We start from the raw sequence: 23,460 nt of genomic DNA on the forward strand, positions 1-23,460 counted from the left end.
CAGAGCGGAAGCCTCCGCGCAGACTTCCATGTAGTGATTTGCATGGCTCTCATTGAAATCAACGCAAACTTTGCCTGCAGGTACAAGTGCCGGCCACTACACGGAGGCCAGCGCAAAGGTTTCTGCTCTGACCTCTGTATTTGCAGCGCTGACAGTCAGGGTCCGAGCGAGACATACCAGCTGATCAACTATTGATGACCTATCCTGAGGATAGGTCAGCAGTAGTATTTCCCTGGAAAACCCCTTTAAGATCTAAATATGAATGCTAAAATTTTTTATAGTCCAGGTTCATTCAAATCAGCTGCCATTGCTGCACTCTATGCCAGAGCAACATGCAAGAACAGTATACAAAGTGAGACTAAAAACATAATTGAAGAAACAAATGCAAAAGTCCCAGAATTTAACCATCTTTGGGGTACTCACTGTCATGATGTGCTTTAGTCAGGTGGTCTGAATCCAGTGCATGATAATACTCATACACTGACCGTCCAAGAAGCTCTTCCGGTTCATATCCGACTAGTTCCGTTACCCTAGAAGTGTGGGGAATTTAAAAAAAAAAAAGGCTCCAATGATTTTAATACATATTTACATGATAGTAAATTTACAGACATTGGCACAGAGTTCTTTTACCAAATCAATAAAATGCGATGTTAAAAAGAACCCCCCCCCCCCCCCCCCCCAATTTCTTCCTTTTCCTAAACCCCTCTCCACAACTTATCTCACTCGTTTAGTAGTAAATGTGCAAACGTCTTGTTTGGGCACATATAACATTTGTCTAAACTGCAGCTGCATCCTTAGTGGCCAACAGATGGCAGCGTAGCTCTGTAAACGAAGTTCCTGCACTAATACATGTATCTATCTGTGCAGGCAATGCTTTCTTCTGTATGTACCTTTCATCACAGTAAGAAAATTTCATGTCAAGGCTGTGGCGGCTGAGAAAGGTTTTGCTGTCCAATGGAAATTCGATATTTGATGGGTGAGGAATTGGCTCGCAGATTAGCACCATGCAAGTCATGGGAGGCTTTTTGTATCCACAATGGTTCTGGTTGTTGCTGGAGTCATAGACCCTCATGTGCCCTGTACAGTGGAGGACCTGAAAAATAAGAAAATTATGTGGACATCGATGTTAATAAAACCTGTTTTCAATAAGTCAATGTCACTTTATCTTTGGTCACCAACAGCAATATACTTCTGTACACTACCGTGGTTTATCTCTCGCATTGTGTGCACAAGAACGAAAAAAAATAAAAGTTATCCTCGTCTCACCTTCCAAGTGGCAGACTTTATATTGACTGTTCTTCCTCGACTGGTCAGCGTGCACTTCATTCGCAGGAAGAAGCTTCGCTCGGTGATTGGTTCCTTCCCCTTTTTTGCTGGTCCTACAAGATAGAAAAATGGTTCTAGTTGACATGAATCTTATTAGAACATACATACTTCTTAAGGGGGGCCCCTAATAGGACAACTAATGAAAAACCGCTTGCTTGCTACTTTAGCCCATATACATGGTCAACTGCAATGAGGAGATTTTGTCAGGGGGCCCGCACCCACTGCAGATGGTCTAAAGCAATAGTATGTAGATCAATGGTGCACCTGGACTTGCTATTATGTCAACTGGTAAGCCTAGGTGCACCCTGGCAATTTACAGTGATCTGCAGGAAATTACTGCAGATCATCCACAGTGTGTACAGGCACTCTTAAATTGGGCATAGATGTGCGATAGACCTAAGCCAATCTTGTCTTAAGGGTGCTGATTCGTTCAATAGAGGTTAGGCAGATAAGCGGCCACAAGACATCCTGATCTCTGGGAAAATAATTGGAATGAACAGGTTGAAATACAACTTATCAGCTTCTCGTTTCCCTTCAACCACTTGGAGCTGCCAATGGTACTTGCATCATTGTGGATCCTGTTGGAAATAGCAGCAGTTTGCTATGAAAAACTAATCTATATGGTCAGTTTTTGCCTTATTAAGGCCACAGAACAATTACTGGATAATTGAGTTCATGACAGTCGAGTTCACATTCCTCCAGAATCTGCCTATTTTCAAGAGTATGATGTAACATAAGAAGAATGCGCCTCAAGTAATTAAGTGATCTGTTCCCAAGTTTTGGCCTCTTTCTAAATACTTCTGCTCTGGGCTGGTAATGAATAAAGGTAATTGATATTCTTGCTGAAGGAAATCTTCTGTTTCTTAGGACACCCTGTTCCATGATCTTATGAAAATTGATTCATCTTACCACTGTGCTAGTTAGAAGTTATCTACTTCAAGACGGCACCCAAGAAGTCCTTCAGACTTTCTAAAACATAGGCAATGGTGCTGGACCTGTGCACTATTGTGCTGTGTGGTCATTTTCCCCACAGCAGCATTAGCCTTGTGGCCAGTTTATGTTTATACACACACACATATTTATACATTATATATATTCGTGGGAGCATTGGCTTCTGGACTCCCTTTTATTGGTACGTACCATTCCTAAATGTCAGCATCTCCCTCAGTTCTTCATGGTCACAAGGGTGGGTAAAGTCAAATACACTGTGCCCAGTAAGTTCAAACTATGAGAAAAAGAGGCAAATGTTTAACATACGATTTGCCCGGTTGGCAATATTCCTACATAGGTTTAAGGCTTTTACATCACACTGTCTGCTGTATTATTGAGACTACTGCAACAGAAGATAGCGTGCCCACATGGACTAGGGCTACGGCACATGATCATACACTGCTCTGTACAACCCATACTCCGGTAGCAGGAATAGAGGGCCCATATAAGTGCACAACGTCCTACAGAACCTCTCATTTCATATAGAGGCATACAGAAAATGTTAACATATGGAAATTGTGCCATGTTACATCAGAGGTATACTGCACTGGGCGCAATGCTTCTAGGGAAGATTAACCTGTAATGTGCCACACACCTGTGGCTCGCCGAATTAGAACAGATACACTGAGTGCACTAAATGCAGTTATACTGATTTCACACAGGTACATTTCTGTACCCTCATTATAAACGTGTGTCTTAGCCCAGCTTACAGTGTCAGGCCAGGCCACTCGTCCATAACCTGGATGCATAAACACACCCATAATAGGCTCCTGTGAAAAACGGCCTAAAGGAAAATGCAAACTAAAATGCTGAGAATTTGCGCACAAACGTCCACAGCAAATTACAGGACCATGTGACATTTATAAAAAAAACACTAGTCAGAACACTTACCCTCTGAATTAATCTGTGCCTTCTATACTCTGCCAGGTTATATACAGTTTTCCCCAAAAAAATAAGCTCTACCCCGATTTTCAGGGGGTTTGAAATATAAGCCCTCACCCGAAAATAAGCCGTAGCAAATTAAAAAAAAAAACAAAAAAAAAAAAAAACACAACAATACTCACCTAGCCAGCAGTGTCTGAGTCTCTTGCACTGGTCCCCAGGACTGCAGCAGGCTGCCGTGTCCTCTGCACTGACAGAACTCTCCTTCTGGTGACAAGACTTTGAACACCCCACCTCCAGCAAGAGTGCGCTGTGATCGGATCGAGCACCAGCCAATCAGAGCTGGCGCTCGATCATTCACAGCCATTCAGTGAATGATATCACTGAATGGCTGTGATGGCTCATCGAGCACCATATCTGATTAGCTCATGAGCGCCGTGGCTCAGCCAATCACGGCACTTGCTTGCTGGAGGAGGGGGATTCAAAGCGCCGTCACCAGAAGGAGAGTTCTGTGTGAACGCCGACGACACTGCCGCTGGGGTTCAGCAGTACCAGGGACACAGACGCCACGAACCAGGTGAGTATAAGCTCCCCTGAAAATAAGACACTGCCTCTTTTGGAGCAAAAATTAATATAAGACATGGTCTTATTTTGGGGGAAACAGTATCCAGTTCTATCCTCCTCCTAATACAAAAGCAGGTGAGAAATACTAAGAGAGTACCAAAATGCTCATTAGAAAGAAAAATTGGGTACAAAGCAATCATACCTGTGTAAGTCCCATGCACTTGTTGACATTTTCAGACAAGTAAATCATGTCCCCTTCTTCAGTCAGGACCAAAACAAAACCTTCCAAGGCCTTCAGGTAAAAGCAGTTGAGCTGCTTCTCCATTTCAGATTCATCCTCTGTTTTACCTGAAGAACACAACAACTCAGTGCTACACAACGGTGTGCCCCACCTCTCCCAAAAACACATTAACAGTGCCACCAAGACCCATCAAACAGCTGAATGACACCCTTCAAGAGTAACTGCCTGTTTTTCAAACTTTTGGCATGTCGGAGCATCATGTCAAAAGTTTTGATCAGTGGGGGTCCCACTGCTGAGACCCTTACTGATTGCTGAAATGAGGGGGATGCAATGCTCACCCAAACGCTGTGCCCCTCCGGCTGTCCTCACGGCTTGTCGACTGAAGATGGGCGGTTTACCTGCAGCTCCCACTAGGGGCTCCGATGATCACTGCATATGGTTCTATTAGAGAACACTATGCATGGTCTAAACTTCTCACAGTTATGACTGCAAGACAAACTCCAGTGTTTTTGTATTAGAAAAGCTGAGTTATTCTAAATACATACCAAGAAGTGAATCATCAGAGAACGTGGAGCCCAACCACGAAATGGTGTTAAAAAGGTCTAGAGCCCGGTTCATAGTGTCTATTCCATTTAATGCATCTCCCTCATCTACCAAGCTGAACTGACAGATCTGGCACACAAACTCCCAACCATACTAACGATTATAGAACCCTCTTTGGATTTGCGTGTTATCAAAAATCAACTCCATCCTTCTAGGTCATTTTAAAAGGGATATTCTTATCTATTTCAATGTGCTTGAAATCACAAAACAACACACCCATAAGATGCTTATTTCCAAAATGCTCCGTTCTCCAGATGCTGCAGCAGATTCCTCTGCCCTCTGGTTGTTTACTGTTTGTTGCCAGGGAAACAGACCGCCTCTTCGAGATCCCGGCTAGCAGATTTAGATGAAAGTGCCCAAGCGCCGACTTCCTCTGCCATTTCTTTCCATAGAAGAGGTGGTCTGTTTCCCTGGCAACAAGCAGTAAACAACCAGAGGGCAGAGGAATCAATATTTGGAGAATGGAGCATTTTGGAAATAAACATTTTACGGTTGAGTGCATTGTTTTGCAATTTTGAACACACTGAAATAGGACTACCGAGATGAGAATACCCCTTTAAGGGCAAAGTTCACACATGAAGTCCACAGCCCTCCTGCTTGATTTCCATTTTTAAGCTCTGTCCTTGGAGCCGAACGATGAAAATACCAAAACTGCCAGATCTGAGTGACACTGGACAGACTCCACTGACTATAATGGGGTCTGTCATGTTAACCAAAGCTTTCCTAACCAAAACAGCACAGCTTGCGGCAATATTCTATCTGGGATTTTCTTTGGGATCTGTGCCGCAGTCTCCGAACAGATGCAGATGTGAGTACAATCTTAAAACATTTATATTTTGGCTATATTTCAATTACTATATTAAGTACAAATGTGAGGATACAACTTTCAGTGCAATAAGGATCCATTGGGGACCCCAGGCTGCATCCCATAAAACCAAGTCCACCAATTCAAGGTCAGCATCCCCAAGAAAGGCACTCACCTGCATCGAGTAGTCTCCTTATACGCAGATAGCTGATGGTGAGCCGCATTATGGAGGCTTTATCCAGGTGAGAGTTAACACTATGAGGCAATGGCAGCTGGTGGGAGAGTTCATAGAAGACCTCCGACTCTTTACCTCTACGACACCTTGCCGCATCTCGGGATTTCTCCTTCCGACGCTCTGAGCTGATCCTGAAATACGATTTCATGTTTTAAAGTACGTATTTACAAGGTGTTCTAATAACCAGTCAAGCAATATGCATTGTGAACGTGGTTGCTTATTAAAAGGAACAGACTCTTCCATTATAAGTAATAGAGCCACGTATCTACTATTACAACACAAGTCTGCAGCATCTAGTATAGGTCTAATCTGCTGGGTCACTTGTGTTTCTAGTCCTGGGAAAATTCCTTTAAGGCCTGCGATAATCACTCATATCTGTCCAATGGTCGTATCTGGTGTTTTATCTCATCACCTTTAAAGTGAATGAACTGCAATAGCAGACAAGCCATGGACAACTCTACAAACCCAGCAGAACTCTTTTAATGAGTTTGTCTACTCTGTCCAGTCAAGTGCTCAATATACATTGGTGGACATGAAAGTAATAGTCGGCCGACTGCTATCCGTACACGTGTTCTCATTGGACAGACTCTTCTGGCGGCAGCATATCTCCTATGGAAGAGGTCCCCAACCTTTTATAGCTTGTGAGCTACATGTGATGGGTGGGAGATGCATTCAATTGAAGAGACGTGGTACACCACTGATAGTCAGCAAAATGAACAGGCGATAAGTGATTTACATACATTTCCCAAAGAAATTAGGTTAAGGGCGATTATGTTCTTTTCATGATGCCCAAGGGACCTTTTACATTGAAAAATATAGTTTAGATTCTTGCTGGATCACGGGAATCTGAATGATAATCAGTATATACGTCCGCACAATACGGATGATAAACACTAATTACATTTGTTGTATGGATCGTGCAGGCATACAATAAAAAATAAATAAACAGAAAAAAAGCAACGTAAAGCCTGTGTGATCAGGCAGTGATTCATCTACAAACAACTGCCTGTTTACTGTGATTGGAGGCGGGTGGCTGGAACGATCCCCGGCAATAAGCCCCGAATCACTGAGCGATCACAGCTCCTGTGTAAAAGCACACAAGCAGTCATCGCTTGGACGACAGTCGTTCCATGTAAACGGTATCATTGGCAACCTTAGAGCCAAAAATGACTAATTCCTACAAAACATTCACTGCAAAGATCACATTTACTTCCAAAGTGTTGAAATTCACACCAAAGAAAATGCTGCTTTGTGGAAAATGTCATTAGTGGGATTTAAAGAAGTATTCTGGTAAGATTGAGGTATTCCCAATCTGCAGGATAGTGGCTAATCTGCTATTCAGTGGGGTTTTGACCGTGGCGATCCCTACTACCAGTAGCCGCCAGATCAGAGGTCCGTGTTTCTGAGAGACTGGTAGAGTGAATGGAGTGTAAATGCTCAGGCTTGACAATGGCTCCGTTCATTCCAATGAAAGTGTTGGAAAGAGTGCAGTTCACTCCCCACTGCTCGCACCGAGATGAATGGGAGTACCGGGGAGAGAGGCTACACTATTGATCCTTAAAAAAATAAATAACTAAAGTAATTGAAACAAATTTCAAAAATTTCCTATTTTTGAAAACCCACTGAAAATTGATTGGGGGTAGAGGGGGGAGTTTATTTTTGTTTTAATTCCGTTTTTCTGCTCCAAAAATGGGAGCCGATTTTTGGACGTTAACATCCATTTTGACTGGACTAAATATTTTACACTAATTCAATTCATAAACATACTATTTCAGGAAGAAAAAAAGAAAAAAAAAGTATTAAATAAAATCCTATACATTATATGATCCTCTATTTTGCACAAATACTTGATATTTTCCCCTCCCATTTTTGTCCCTGAAGGGCTTTTCCAAACTGGGGTCCCACTGATTTCAGTGAGAGCTGCACCTGCAAATTATGAGTGCCCGCCACTACACTGGGGTCGAAACAGCAGCCGTGGTCTAAGCCGGCTGCCGCCTGGAAAATCCCTTTAAGGGTTTTTTTGAGTTAGTGAAAGTGCTGCTTACCCAGAAACAGCTATGACTACAACTAACAACATTTTCTTTGAAGTCCCTGACATTCAGATTGTGAAAGGATAGATGCTGATGTAAGAGGAGAAACCAACATGGTCGCAGATGACTGCAGAGACATGAAGTGCTTGGCTTCCTGGAACTCCTGCCAACTGTAAGAGGTGATGTATGGCACCGCATGTAAGCGTTCACAACACAGATAGTCGGGGTGACGTGATAGAAACCAGACACGGGAAGTCAGAAGCCGCATTCAGGGGAGGTTCACATCACATTTGTGATGGATGTTTAACGTATACGGTTATAACTTCTATAAACACATGCCATTTTAAGCATACGTGTACTGACATACGGGTCACCTTCTACATTAACAAAAGTATACGTTTTCAACTATGGTTTTTAAATAAAGCTTTGCAGTTGATCACTTTTAGTCATTTGAGAACAAAAACATAAAAGGGGTTGTCCAGGGTTAGGAAAACATGGCTGCTTTCTTCTAAGCACAGCGCCACCCTTTGTTTGTAGGTTGTGTCTATAACTGCAGCTCCGCTCCCTTTCACTTCAATGGAATTGAGCTGCAGTACCACACACCACCTTATGGACAAGGGTGGCGCTGTGTTTGGAAGAAAACAGCCATGTTTTCCTAACCCTGGACAACCCTTAAAACATATGGAATTGTGCAGCTTTACGTTTCCCCTTGGATTTATTGCAAAAACACAAGTATACGTTGAGCACACATTTTTTTTTTTGTACGATGGAAAATAGTATGCCACACTTTTCTGCCCCATCAAAAAAGCACCGCAATCATAAGGCAGGTAGAAAAGAGAAAGAACAACCAGCTTGCACAGGCTGCTCCCCAAGTGCTCTCAAATATAGCGTCAGACCAGCTCCAAAAACAGACTTCACTTAAACTAAAAGAATATGAATAAAGATGTTTCAACCCCAAATTAGGGTCTTCCTCAGGTCTCACTATGCACTTTTGATCTAGGTTTTACCAAATATAGTCCATTAGTACATCAAGCAACATTTAAAACGCTTTAGTATTAAAGCAGAAGGTTGACAGATGGCAAAAATGTGCTAACAGCCCCTTAGGGCCCTTTTACAGGGGCCAATATATTGTACAGTGTAAATGCAGGTACCAACTTAACGACAAATTCATTCTTAAATCAGTTTATGCTGCATAAAACCTGTACGATGAATCAGCCTGTGTAATCAGAAGCAGTCGGTCATCTATGAATGACTGCCTGCCCACAGTGAATGGAGGTGGGAGCGCCAGAATGATCCCCTGGCCAGCTCCGTCTCAATTTCCCCGCAGCACCACATCAGGGGAAATGAAGGATTACATTGAAATTTGTGGGTTGCCTGGGATTTGCCTGAGTTTCAAGGGATTAGCTTGAAACTGTCCCCTTGGTGACAGAATCTAATGTCGCACCCCCAAACCAGTCTGTAGCAGTGAAATACAGCATGTTCTAGTGCACGGAGCTGTGATTTTCACCAATGTTTCACAGTGCAACCCCAAAGTCCAGGAAACATGGAAGGGCTGGGTGGTACTTAAGTTAATTTGATGAGTTGACCAATTAAATAAAAGCACAATTTTGATTTTCATCAGAAGTGCGAAATCAATATTTGCCCCCCATGTGCAGTGCTGTACATTTGGGGAGGGATGGAGTTTGCCATGCTGTACATTGGGGGAGTTTCCGCACTGCACATTTGGGTTGGGAGTGTTGAAATTCACATAAATTGAAATTAAGCCCTCAATTAGGAGAACATTTTGGTTTCCACTGAACATTGTGTAATTTGTTGAGAACAAAACAAAGTATTAATTTAAAGTCTATTTAACATGAAACGGTCATCCATCAAGATCTAATGAGCGATCTACCAGTTACTGTGAAGAGTGTCCTTAGTAGTAAGTAGAATAGTAAACCGGCACCCAACTTATTGGTTCTGATATAGAATAGTTTTAGAAGAAAACTGCATGAAGATCTCCTATATACTGATAAACAAGAACATGACGGCATGTCCAGAGGTGGAGGCCATGAGAAGAACATCTACTCTATATACAAGCTATATATACTATAGCAGATTCAGAAATAGTCGTCAACTCTTCCCCACCAACAGTAGCTGCGGTTAGGACTGAATTGTCTGAAAATGTTAACCACATGTTTCTTCTATTCCACAGAACGTTCCCGTCAGACCAACTGCTCCATACAGCCTGGACCAAGATTATAGTCACCGGGGACCTCAACGCTGGAGCACTTTATCTGCTTCTAGCACTCCTGGGAAGTGGTGGGGCCCATGCATCCAACATGGAGGGGCCCATTCACAAGGACCTATGCTCCAGGTAATTTACAGGCTTTCTAAAAGATTGTGAAATGTCTGAAACACAATAAGAAACTAGACAATTAAAAGCGGTAGATTTTTTTTTCTTTTTTTAACCTCCCCCTCGCAGGGTCATACTGAAGAAAAAAAAATCATCCATATGCCCCCATTTGAAAAGGTGGCCCACAGATTTATGGGCGCTTTATTACAGACCCTGAAAATGGCAACATGCACTTTTCAGGGTCCCAACATTTTCTTCACTAACTGGTAAATCCAGTGATTCCAATAATTACAATTGTCCAAAAGTGCTTGACAATGGTATGTTATTTCCCACCATGCAAATGGGAAAAAAGCCATCCAATGAAGAGTATTAGTACAAAAACTAACTAAAATAAAGAAACGCTAAAGCCATTGTATTTAGACTTGCATGTGGGTAATCATTTCAGGGACTGATCGACGAACAGCACATCCAAATCAACATCCTACAGTTGTAGGAGTAAAGTTTAACAAAATGTCATCTACTATCTGGCTACTCCAATGGATATATTACTAATTTTTGGGCTGAGCAAAAAATAAACTCCTGCAGGGCTCCAGATGGCAGACCAAAAAGCCTGTTAATGCGGCTAAGATTTTGCAAATGGCAACTAGATTTTTCAATAGTCGCCATTTGTGACTAGGTCTGCTGCACAGCTATAAAGAAAGAGGCCTTTTCTGCCTCTAGCAGATGTCCTGCAGACAAGGCAGAGGCAAGTGGTGGAGAAAGGTCATCAGCTCATGTATGCAGCAGGAGGAAGATGATCGGCACATGCATGCCTATACAGTGGAGGAGTGGCTTGTGTAGGTTCAAGGGGCTACGGAGGAGTGATGAGCATGGATGCTTAAAAAAAAACAAAAGCACAAGAATAAGCTAAGATTGTCATCATAACAAAAACGTCAAACATCCTACACCACTGCCTGAAGAGCGAGGAGGCCAATGTCAGCCATCTGTAAGCACACTTTACCCATGATGGCAGCATGCACCCCTGTCCTGACAACACCACCAAGCACTAGGAATTACTCCTCTATATTAACAAACTATCTGGCAACTGAATGCTGCAAATACGGATGTTTTCCAAAATGCTCAACCACTAAGCCAGAGTGGTAAGCCAGCTACAAACAGCAGCAAGTTGGGCAGAACAATATAGATGTATCATATGGCTGACTAAATAGTCTGTGGTGTTGTGGACCACAAACTGTCCCTATCCACTCACACATGAGCTACAGAAAGTTGCAGGGTTACACATAGCAAGATTGTGTATAATGGTGTATTCTAGACATCATATACAGTAGATTATAACCCATGTGCCCATCCTGAGCTGAACAGTCCAATGGGCGGTCCTATAGTGATTGACAGCTGTGTACGACTGTACATACAGGGTGGGCCATCGCTGGTACTGCCCCCTTTAGCTCATTCGTATGAACGAAGCCAAGCTGCAATACCAAATACAATCCATAGGCAGAAGTGGAGCTGTTTCCAAGGAAGGAAGCACATTCAACCTGTTTAACCAGAGCCCAAACTAACTTGAAAGCACTTTGAAAGAGGTTATCACATAATCACCTATATTATAACCCTTTAAAGAAATGAGACCTTGGCTCAGCCAGACTCGCTAATCTGCAAGAACACTATTGTATATCTATCCTTTACAAGCTTGATAGGGGAGTCTAATCTAGGCCATGTTTACATCGTTATGCAACTATATAGTCAATGAGTAACCGCAGTCTATATGTAGACCTTACAGACAGCTCCATATATACTGGGGGCTGGTAGCTTCATGATAACTGATGGCGTATATGACATGGTTTCCCATAATAGGCATTGCCCAAATTTCCTGCATTAACTTTAATAAATAGAAACTTAACAAGTAATGAGTCTTTAGTATGCACATCAGACCAGCCTCAGAGACCCCGGCAATCAGCTGCCGTGTAGGAAACATGAAGTTTTAAATCGCAGCATTTATAAGCAATTACTGTCAGGGTAGTATAGCGATGGGACAGATTTGGCAGACAGAGTGGGTCTCAGAGGGTCCCAGGCAGTAATAGGACTGTGTACTTGATAGAGATTAGGGATCTTTCCATGCCAAAAACACCACAACAGCAAATCCTGTGCATCACTAAGCATATACAAACTTAGGTTAGTAGTTTGTGAAGCACAATCGACATAACCTGAAATGTAAAAAGAAATCCAGACTACTACTGTGTCTCCCCGAAAATAAGACCCTGTCCTATATTAATTGTGGCCACAAAAGAGGTACTAGGTCTTATTATACTTAACTAGCAGGCTCAGTCCAGGTCCTTCCCTCTGCTCTCCCCAGTGCTGACACGCTGAGCCGTGGCATTGATCGGCCAATTCACAAATCCTGCCTCCATAACGCGATGGCTGTGATTGGTTCTTCGACTGACGCTCAGCCAATCAATGCAGTGCTCGATAAATTATTCACAGTCGTGGCATTGGTTCGTGGAGTGCTGCACTGATTGGTTCTCGAGCACTGCTCAGCCACTCAGAGCCATCGCTTCCCGTAACCAGGACGCAAGTGCTGCAAGAAGCGCGGCGGAGCTTTGGAGAGCAGTGTAGGGACCTGGACTGAGCCCGCTAGGTAATATATTTTTTTCTTAGTAATGCATCTAGGGCTCATACTTCAAGCCTCCCCGAAAATCCAGGTAAGTCTTTTTTTTCAGAGAAACAGGGTATATTGTACCCATTTCAAATTGGGAATACATTTTACATTTACTAAATCGATGCAAAGTATTCCAAATAGCAAAAAAGTATGTACGCCTCATTAGAAGTGACCAGTTACATCCAGTAGTGTATGGCAGATAGTCACCGATTGAAAATTAAAATCAAAATCAATTAAAAATTGGAATCATGTAAAAATTTTTCCTCCATCTAATTAAAAAACCTTTTGGAACGTTGATACTAATGGACTGTTTTTAGGATAGGCCATCAATATGAAATTGGTGAGGGGTCCAACTTGTGAAACCCCACCCATCTGCTGGCTGAAAGGGTGTACTGAAGAGAAAAAAATGTGACATTTCCAGAATAGTCACCATATAATCAAAATAGTCCAGAATATAAAGAAAAATGAAGTGTTAGCAAAGACCCACCCTGAACCTACACGTACAACATATATACAGGCTATACCAGTCCAGTGGGATGACTCAATGACCGACTGCCTTCTTTGTACAGGGTGCATATAGCGCTGTCACTCAGTAGTCTCAGAAGCCAGACTGAGCCGCCTATATGAAATACAAGTTGCACCCCATCTTTCCCCACTCTATCATATGGTCGGCACATCAACCACCATGGGGCACATTTAGGACCCTTTTATACAGGCCGACAAATCAGGTTCCGTCAATCAGCGACAATCTGAAGGATTGCCGTTCAGTGTAAAAGCAAGCACATACTGAACGGCGAACAAGAATGTGTTTGTCGTTATACGTGCCTAGAAACTAGACAACTAATCAGTCAGTTTAAACAGTCTCGTCTCAGCTCCACCTCCATGTAACAGCACAGGAACGATCATCACTGGGACATCAGTGTAGAAGGGCCCCTACTGAACTCCGACAGCTTTCGTTGTACACCAACTTACCAAAAGTAATTTGAACACCTGAGCAAGAATCAGTAGTAGTATTCACATATGTTCGTACTTAGTGGGACTCCTCTGGCCCTACTATTGGATACTCTGTGGCATACTTTCTACAACATCTGGTATTTCCCTCCAATCATCCTGCAAATGTCTGGCAAGTTCTCTCAGGAAAGATTAGATGCTGTTCATATTTTCTGACCGGACATTCCAGTTTGTCCCAGAGATGTACAGTAGGTTCAGGTCGGGTCTCTGTGCAGCCGGTCCAATCGTGGAACATCCATATCTTCAAACCAATGTAAAAAACAGCTTTGGATTTGTGACAAGTATTGCTGACCATTCCCAGAGTATTACCATATTGTCGGCAGCACATTAGGGTATGTTCACACGTAGCGGATTTCTGCATCAAAAACAGAGTCAAAATCTGGCCGATGCAGACAGAAAGAGGGTCTGGCTTTGTTATTATAATGATCTGAGAGCAACACCTCTGCAATGACGTCGCCAACAATGGGGCCGTAATACCATGTGACCACTTGTCCGAACTCAGCCAGAAGTGGATAATTGACTCCACTACTCCGGGTGAGTTTGACAAATCCCTGGCTAACCCCTTTAACAAACCACATGCTGCAGAAATACATAGCAGGTCACTCTTGTTCATGACTTCCTAGATACCAGACTCGGACAAGGGTGATGCCGTGGTTTTAAAATCCTGAACAGCAGCTCATACATTACCATATATCTACACTGAAATTACCAGGAGTCAAGTTCACTTTCCATGCAGCACGTAAGAGTCCTTTCTGTCCCCAGGCATGAACTGAAGTGATCTCCTCTAAGGTGAGACACTTCTGTTTTCCAGGGCTTTTATCCTTTAATCTGTTTATGAGATCAAGCTGAATAGCCAGCAGTCAATCAGCAGAAGAGTCACGCGATACGATGAACTTGGCGATTACGTGCTACGCCAGCTCAAAGAGGCTCTCAGCGCACACAAAAAGTGAAATTCCAAAACAATGCGAGCCTCCCCGATATCTTCCAAGTGGCGTCTAGAGCGGAGGAGCTGCTCTGCGCCTCGCTGGCCGCTCTCCAACCCTTACTTCAGCTCTTTATGACCCGTCATCTGCTGCTCATTACACAAAGCTGCAGCTTCAAATCTAGGTTAAGAGGCAAAATACAAAGTACACAGGGAGGTGTGAGGAGGGAAATACAATGAGCCGGCAGCTTACTCATGCACTGCCTCCACAGGCAAGACTACAGGGAACTGCTTCACAGCCCTGCAACTTCTGGGGCCCGAGTCATAGATCCTCCCTGATCACACAAGAGGCCATCAAAACAAATACCATGAAAGGGTTATACATCTTTCACTTTCCGAATACAGAATTTCAGCATATTGCCAATCACCTTGTCCCAGGACCCTCCCTACCTCTGAACAGAGGCCCATCAGCAGAAAGGGCCCTTTAAACTAGGTCATCATGTATGCACTACTCAACAGTGTAGGACTATGGCTCTTGCATCACCAGGTTCATGTTACCTGGGACAGATTGCCCATTTGGTCCAATGTTTTTTTTTCCCCCTGAATTGCTAGAGAATTTCACATAACACACTTAGGGCTAATGCCCATGGCTGCATTCCTGCAACGTTTTACGTGGCGGAAATCCGTTACATTGTCCCACAGCTATTAAATTCAATAGAACCTATGTTCACACTGCGAAATTCCACAACATGAAAGAAACTGCGGCATGCTCTATTTGCCGTGGGAATATGTGTAGCCGGCTTCCATTGTGGTCAATGGAAGCCGTCTGTCACGCTATACTTCCCCTGTAGCATAGCAGAAGTACCGCGTGAATACGCGTCCCCACCCACGTCATCTGGCACCTCCGGCGCCTCATGCGGTTCTGGAGTTGAGAGGATGGGGGGTTTTAGGAAGGGGGGGGGGGGGTTGGGGGGACGGCGCTGGGGTGGACTCTGCTGCGATATTCCGCTGGCGATGTCCGTCATGGCCATGGGAATGAGGCCTTAGGCTTAATGTCTATGATTGGATTCCGCACGCAGGAGCCGGTACCGGAAACAGACCCTGCCCACGGCCGAGGACACTGCGTACTGGTTTTGCTCTTCTACATATCTGTCCGGCTCTATTTCCTTGTCTGTGGATGCACCAGTCGGCACGTAGCAGGGATTTTTTTTCTTCTTTGAACTCCTGCTTTCCCGTGGAATCCGCAGCCCATGAGGACGAGCCACGGATTGCAATGCTTCCATTGACTTTTTTTTTTAATTAAAGTGTTTTTTATTAAACTTTTTTCACCTTTTACATATTATTAAAACATTTCTTACATAACTTTGGTTTCCCCCCCTTCCCTCCCCCCTCCCCCTCTCCCTCCCCCCCTAAGATCTCTCTCTCAGTGTTCAGTTCTTTGGGTAAACTGTCTCTAATTAAACAATGTGCTTTATCGTAGCCAATAGTAACAGTTCTTGTATTACTTGTTTGTTTTCTTCTTTGGTCTTTTTGTTGCTTGTCCTCTTGCTGTGTTCTTTTACTGGTTCAGGGTTATTTTTTGTTACATACACGGGGCGGCGCCATATCCTTTGCCCCTTGTCTGGTCTCTCTCTCTCCCATCCTATCTCGTTGATCCTTACCGCTTTATTTTATTATGTAGCGAGTCTGTAAGTTATTCTACATTTCCTAATAAACTCTGGCTTCCATTGACTTTAATGGAAGCCGTCCGTGCAGGATCCACACTGAAATGGAGCATGCTGCGATTTGTTTTCTGGACCAGAAGGTCCACAAATTAAATCCGCATGCTTTATTTCATTTGTAGACGCCCATGTTTCCCTATGGGCAGCTCGATTTGCGGATCTTCTGCAAATCAAGCCAGCCTGTGGATATTGGGCCTTAAGGCCGCTTTCACACGGGGCGACAAAAAATCACATACCTTTTTCGCGAGGCAACATTGCTACAGATCGCATGTATGTGAAGCCCATGCTTTACAATGGGTTCCTTCACATTAGCAATGTTTTATAGGCTGCTACATTGCAAGAAAAACAAAATAATCGCAGCATGCTGAATATTGTCATGGTTTGCAATGTTTTGTAGCCCATGTTTCCCTATGGAGTCTTCCTTTTTGTTGAATTGCATTAAATCGTGGTTTTCGTGTGGTGTGATGCAACTTTAACAGTATGAAGCCCTACTGTTTACCCAAAAATAAGCCCTAGCTGCATTTAAAAAAAAAAACAAAAAAAAAAAACCACACACAAACGTTACCTAACAGGTGCTGTCTGCTCTGCTGCACTTGTTTGCAGTCTTCAGCCACAGGTTCCAGGTTAGGGAATTCATAAATCCCACCTCCAGGAAGCGCTGGCTCTGAATGATTCTTGGGCACTGCGCTCAGCCAATCAGAGCTAGCGCTTCTTGGAGGCAGGATTTATGAGCCCCCTAACCAGAAAGCGGTGGCTGAAGACTACAAACAAGCGTGCCAGAGCTTCGAGAAGAGAAGTGTAGCGGAGCTGACAGCACCTGTTACGTAATGTATTTTTTTTGGCGTAGGGTTTATATTTCATATATGTATTTTTGTTCAGTATTTTGTTACAAGTGTTCTTTTTTTCCATGTAGGTTTGTTCCATTTTTTTTTTGTTAAAAGGATTAACTTTTGCAGTTTTTTGTAACAGATATATAATAGAATGTATTGGCAACTTGTTTTTCCTCTCTCCTTCAATGAAAAAATTGGATCTGAATCCACAATACTCAAGTGAGAATGAACCTTTAGACTACATGCCCAAGGCAGAACAGAGTCCGCAGGGTAACAGATTAGACTCCGTACTGTGTGTGCTGCCGTACCGCTGTTCCCTCCATACTGCACCAGGTTCCAGAAGTAGTCTCACGCACGACAACGATCACAGCTCCACTCAAGATCTATATAGCCGTAACATAGAAGTCCGTGAGCCCATACTGTGCCTCAGCAGGCGCTGGAGATGCTTATATTAGAAGACACAGGTGCCATTTATTTAGTTTTGGGGTCAAGAGGTGCTGGTGAGGGGAAGGGTCCATCAGGACACTGTAGAGACATTTATTGGCCAATTACCACATACTTGCTCTATACTTTACTAGCATGTGCAAAAATCCCATCCTAGTAACAGATTGCTTCAAGAGCATCGCTTCATTTTCTAGGAAACACCCAGTATTAGCAAGTACGGTAGTCCTACAAGTGTGTATTCTCTGTCCGTATCTCTTATGGACTGACTACAGACAGCACACGGACCCATTGAATTACATTGATGCACTTGGATATTTGTTAGGGTTTTTTAATGCAGATTTTAATGCTGCAGGTTTCTTTATTTTTCTCAGGCTTTAATTTTATCCATATTTGTGGACCAAAATCATCCATCAAAGCCAAGGTCATAGGACCGTATGCGTATTTGCGCAATGAACGTTGCTTTTGTGCGTATCAGTGTATTTTACATTGCATTTGAGTGCACACAAAAAATAAAATAAAGTCACTGATGCTCCCAGCCACTGAAATGGCCATTTAGTCTACTGAGTTCAAGAGGTGTTATTACCCCCCTCTCCCTGCACAATTACAGAGTTACCCGCATCTCATAGCGTATTGCGAGCACATTTGCCCATCCCCATCGACTTCTATGGGAACTTTTGGTGTACAGTTAAATGGAGCATGCTGCTTTTTGTTTGCGCGACTGGAATGCACTGAAAAAATAAGTGCATGTGAACAAACCCATTGAAATCAATGGGTTCTATGGTCTTCCTATAGCATGCAAATATGCCTGTGTGAAGTGGGCCTAAAGTGTATAGATCCGTCTGTGTGACTGAGCTCTGAGAATCTATAGAAAGCCTCTGCCATCTCAGTGTCATTGGAGCCTTTCTGGACCGAGATAGTCCAATGGCCAGCAGTGAGAAAACCTGAATACGAGGAGCTGAAGATGTATACACTCACGCAGGGAGCCTGCAACTAACAGTGTAAGGATATAGAAAACTTGTCCTTGCAGTGATTTCCTTAAAAACTGCAAACTGAAGGGACACCCGGACATTTGGCACCATGCAGATTTTCCGGTTGGCATCTGCTCATCATATGTGGTGCACAAGTCACACGGATCGTGGCATCTGTCCAATCTGTTACAGACTATATTCTGCATTTTACTAGTTATAAATCAGGAGAACTGGGTTGGGTTGTCTGCCCTCTTTTGCACTGATGACCAATCCTCTGGGACCCCCATCCATCAGCCGATCATCCAGTGCAGCAGATCGGACGTGGTCATTACCGGACAGGGGAAAGGTGTGGGGACCATCTTCACTCCCATTATTGTTCTGCTCCTGAGAGAAGTGCCATAGCAGCAAAGCTCTCCCATAGATTTCATGTGAGTGAAGAGGACGCCCACACTGTGCTGAGCACTAATGGTCAGCAGAAATATCTACAACACAATCCCCAGAGCTGGTGGATGTAGACTAGCCACCATGTCCTCTCCAGACACTGTACACAGCAGAGAATAGGTTTTTAATCTCTGTAGCACACCCTCACAAGTGACTGAATCATGAATGACACTACAGCAGTACTGAGCAGTGTAAATGCGATTTCAGTAGCTATCAGACGGCAATCTTCAAAAACAGTGTGGCTTGTCGAATGCAGCTAGACCATGTCCACATGCGGCAGCAATAATCTGCCGGCAAATTATGCGACCACTGGTTCCGCATGTAGGCATGGATTGGCCACATGCAGTCAGCTGGACTGTGCCCTCAGCCTAAGTATTTACCGGTCAAAATGCAATTACCTGGGCAGATTATAGAGCACAAGCACTTGTTTCCCCAACAATTGGCCAGCTAGAACGTGCAAATGATTTGCTTGTTTATGTGTACATAAAAATGCTTGCTGGTCAGCTAAACACTTCGTATAAACAGGCAGATGTGCATCCAACCAATGATAGAGGTTTGGGGACGAAGGGTCACATTAATGATCTTCATCCCATAAAGCATTACCTGTCGTGTATATGGCAGTGAAGAAACGCCAATTTGACATGCTTTATCGATCATTAGTGGTCCAACTCTCAGCCAGTGGCCCTTAGCTGCAGCATCTGCGTGGCTCTTAACCTCTCTTCCCCACTCCATAGAATCATCCCCTTCCTGAACTTACTGTTATCAGTCACTAGAGAAGGACTTCACCTGACAACAGGCAGTGCACAGCAAGTTAGATGGAAGGGAGACCCCTAGTGGCCAGCACTTAAAGTAGCACACACGTAGTGGATTTTCCACAGCTGAAAATCCACTGTAGATCTGCATCAAAATACTTACATAACAAGCAAATTTTGACGTCCGTGCAAAAAATCCGCAGCATAAATTGGCATGCTGTGATTTAAAGCCCGCACTACAGGTTCATTTAGTTTGCAGAGTTTTTCCTCGGTGTGTCAATTCCTTAAACTGTTCCCCACACTGCTGAGACTGCAAAATGCTGCAAACCTTCTGCTGCAGAAAATCCACAGTATTGCCACTGCGTGTGAACATACCCAGAAAGTGATTTTTGCCACAAAACCATTTCACACTTTTGTCATCATTCAGGCTGAGTGTTTGAAAGATCAGTAAAGTCCAACACAAAATGTACTGCTTGTAAAATGACAATACAGCATTCTGTGGTGAAGATCATCACGTACACTGCTCGGAGCGCAGCCACTTCATAGCTACATCACTTGCAGGCGGTGCAGTTATCCTTCATTACCCTGAGCGGCTCATTATCCCCTAAAGACTGGGGCCTCTCACAAAGCAAAACAACCCTGGTAAGGACATGTCAGAAGTCCCCCACCTCCTGCATCCGGCTTCCTGATTAACCATTCAGCTTCCTAATAAAAGTGGTAGAGAGTCGCTAAAATAAGGAGTAAACAGTATCATCATGGAGACTACAGAAAGCTAAAGTGACCGATTCAATATGTTGTAGCCGTTTTAGGCTGCCTGTCCACGGGTGTTGCAATATCCTGCTGTGGATCTCCACCGCTCGGGAGCAGGAGTCAGAGGACGGATTTCTGAGGTGAGCCTCAGAGGATCTTGCGATTTACCAGCCGTGAGCAGTGAGTCGCTATGATTCTCCCGTCGAAGACAGGGAGTCTGTGCTTTCCATAGTGTTGCTATGGAAAGCGTTCACCGCGACTGGATTATCGCCGCAGGAAACGCAATGAAAATATGCCCGTGGATAGGCAGCCTTAGGCTGCAATAAGCCCTAGTTGAACAAAAAAAAAACAAAAAAAAACACATCACCACCTAAGAGGCACTCTCAGCTCCACCATGTCTTCTCCCTTGGAACTCCGTGTCACGTGTCTTCAGTTTTCTGCCAGTCCTCTTTGGATTGGGGGGGGGGGGAAATCAAAATCCCCACTTCCAGGAAGGGCTGGCTGTGATCGGTTCACGAGCACCGTGGCTCAGCCAATCAGAGCTGGCACTTTATGAGCCAATCACAGCCATTCATTGATTGGCTGTGATTGGTTCCTCCAGCACTGTCTCCGATTGGCTCAGGAACCAGAGGCAGAGCTTCCTGGAGGTGGGGACTTTCAAAGTCCTGACCAGGAAGCTCTGCAGGAGAACTTCAAGCAACTGCCGGGGAGCTTCAGGGAATACATGCGGGGAGATGACAGCACCGGAGAGCCAATTTCTTCCTTTTTTTTATGCAGCTAGGGCTTAGTTTAGGGCTTTTACAGTAGGATTTCCTGTGATGCAACACGAAGGAAGGCTCCATAGGGAAACATGGGCAAAAAAACCCAAAAAACTGCAAATTGCGACTGTATAGACCACGATTTTGTAGCCTCGCAATGTCGCAGGCTACAAAACATTGCTCATGTGGAAAAACCCAGAGAAGAGAATGGGCTCTACATTCATGTGATTTATAGCATTGCGACAAAATTGTGTGAGAAAAAAATTGCTTGTGTGGATGTGGCCTTATCTGTAGGTGATTATCATGCATGAAGAGCATGCTGGGATTTGTAGTTTTAAAGCTAAAATGTCACCACAGTTTTAGGACCTAAACTAGCACTACATCTGTACTGTGTGCTAGTTTAGGTCCATAATGTAATCTGCAAATTGCATACCGGATAGGAGAGCCTCAGACGGCATATACGTGACAATGGGAAGGTGCTGGACTAGAAGGATCACTTGGCCAACAGCTCCTTCGCACATCTAGTACTGCTGTTTTGCTGGGTTCCCTTTAGGAGAGCCATAGATTAGAGACCACTACTGTACAGTAAGATTAGGTAACACCGAGGACTCAGATGGAGAATCCAGCGTCACAAGCTCTTCTCCATTATAGTAGCAGGTGACGGCCCTTCTCAGGACTTCACACCGTCTTGTGGACGTCTGACCCAAGAATTCCCTTACCCAAATACATTCCAATATAGAGCAGCAGCAGAAACCACCAGGAAATCCAACTCCGAGACGCATCATCAAGTTGTAATAAGAAATGGCTCAAAACATTAAAAATTCCAACATTTATTCCTTGGTGCCAACTTCCCAGACTACTGAATGGCAAAGCTACTAAGTTATGCAATCAGTGGTCAGTGACTTAGAGAGTTTGGAGGAATCATTGTGGCTGCCCACCAATGTTCCCAACAGCAGAGAAAGTCTTGAGGTACTTTGTCATGTTGGAAACTCCGGCCATTCTGCAGGCAGCATGTAATAGAGCAGATGGTATATAGTTCAGTGAGACGAGAGTCAGTAGAACTGGTCATTTATTGGTGCACTGTCTGTTAGGAGTCCAGTGGGCGGTCTCAGTCGTCCGCTATACCTGTATGTATACTAATATAACCACTGTTAGGACCGCCCACTGGACTCAAGTATAAAAGAACAGTTCAATAAATGACAACTTCTACTGAATCTTCCCCATAAAATTATAACATGATGCCTGATGGCAGAACAGACAACATTTCCAACATGACAGACTCTTTAATGGGAACCTGTCATCAGGTTTGTACTATGCAATCCATGATGGAATTGTCGATCGCTGTGGTATTCTGCGCCCATTGAAAATATAGAAAATTGGCATGTCCACTCAGATGAGCGGGTAGCGACTGCAATTACCACGAGCGGACTTGAAATCGCAGCATGTTTTAATTTTTTGTGCGGACTCTGCACGGGTGGATTCCATTAAAATGGAATCCGTCCGACCCGTGGCCCATTTGCCATTGATATTGCACATTGGCTGCGGGTACCCGTGTCATCACTTAGCGTGAACCGCCATGCCCATAGCTCCTTGATTTGTCTTGGGCCACTCACACCAGGGTTTTTTTCATGCAAAAAAAAAACAAAAAACACAGCATGCCTTGTCTTGACACATATTACGCACACATATATGCCAAGATAGTGCATTGTGGTTGGCGCCACGCAAGTACACTTCATTATGTACGTGCCGAGTGCCCATGCAAGGGAAATTCAAGCGTGGCACACCGGCTTAATTTCATGTTGCTGACGTGGCAGTACTGAAAGTGCACACACACAAGGAGACAACATAAAAGTATGAAACGGAATAACCTCCATCAGGACGGTCTCACACCAGCACTAATCTTGCCCGAGTTGTGCGCCAACGTTGCGACGCTCAAAACTCGCGTGAATATGAACTCCATTCTTTTGAATGGTGTCATACACATGAGCAAAGTTTTCCCTCACAGCGATGCAAAAAAAAATCGTGGCATGTTTTTGTGTTCGTGATTTCAATAGGACCTTAAATACATCGCATGGCTCCAGCTTGTTGTGCGATCTGGGGTTTCCCACTAAAATCAATGGAAAACCACTTTGGATCCTCTAACACGGGTGAAACTCACGCAAGAGGGTCGGAACTTCACAGAGGGAATATCTCATGTTGGAT

The 23,460-nt window shown here is 43.9% G+C and overlaps 1 protein-coding gene across 1 annotated transcript in view; it reads right to left on the bottom strand.

Moving 5' to 3' along the window:
• Nucleotides 1-23,460, bottom strand: part of HIF1A (hypoxia inducible factor 1 subunit alpha) — a 34,673-nt gene that overhangs the window by 8,457 nt on the left and 2,756 nt on the right. The window contains exons 2-7 of the mRNA XM_066608199.1: nucleotides 5,587-5,777; nucleotides 3,965-4,110; nucleotides 2,467-2,551; nucleotides 1,267-1,379; nucleotides 891-1,093; nucleotides 424-530 (exon numbers count right to left, since the gene is read on the bottom strand). Coding sequence (XP_066464296.1) covers nucleotides 424-530; nucleotides 891-1,093; nucleotides 1,267-1,379; nucleotides 2,467-2,551; nucleotides 3,965-4,110; nucleotides 5,587-5,777 — 845 coding nt within the window. The remainder of the gene's footprint in view (nucleotides 1-423; nucleotides 531-890; nucleotides 1,094-1,266; nucleotides 1,380-2,466; nucleotides 2,552-3,964; nucleotides 4,111-5,586; nucleotides 5,778-23,460) is intronic.

This window comes from Eleutherodactylus coqui, chromosome 6, assembly GCF_035609145.1.
Source record: "Eleutherodactylus coqui strain aEleCoq1 chromosome 6, aEleCoq1.hap1, whole genome shotgun sequence".
In the NCBI taxonomy this organism is placed as follows: Eukaryota; Metazoa; Chordata; class Amphibia; order Anura; family Eleutherodactylidae; genus Eleutherodactylus; species Eleutherodactylus coqui.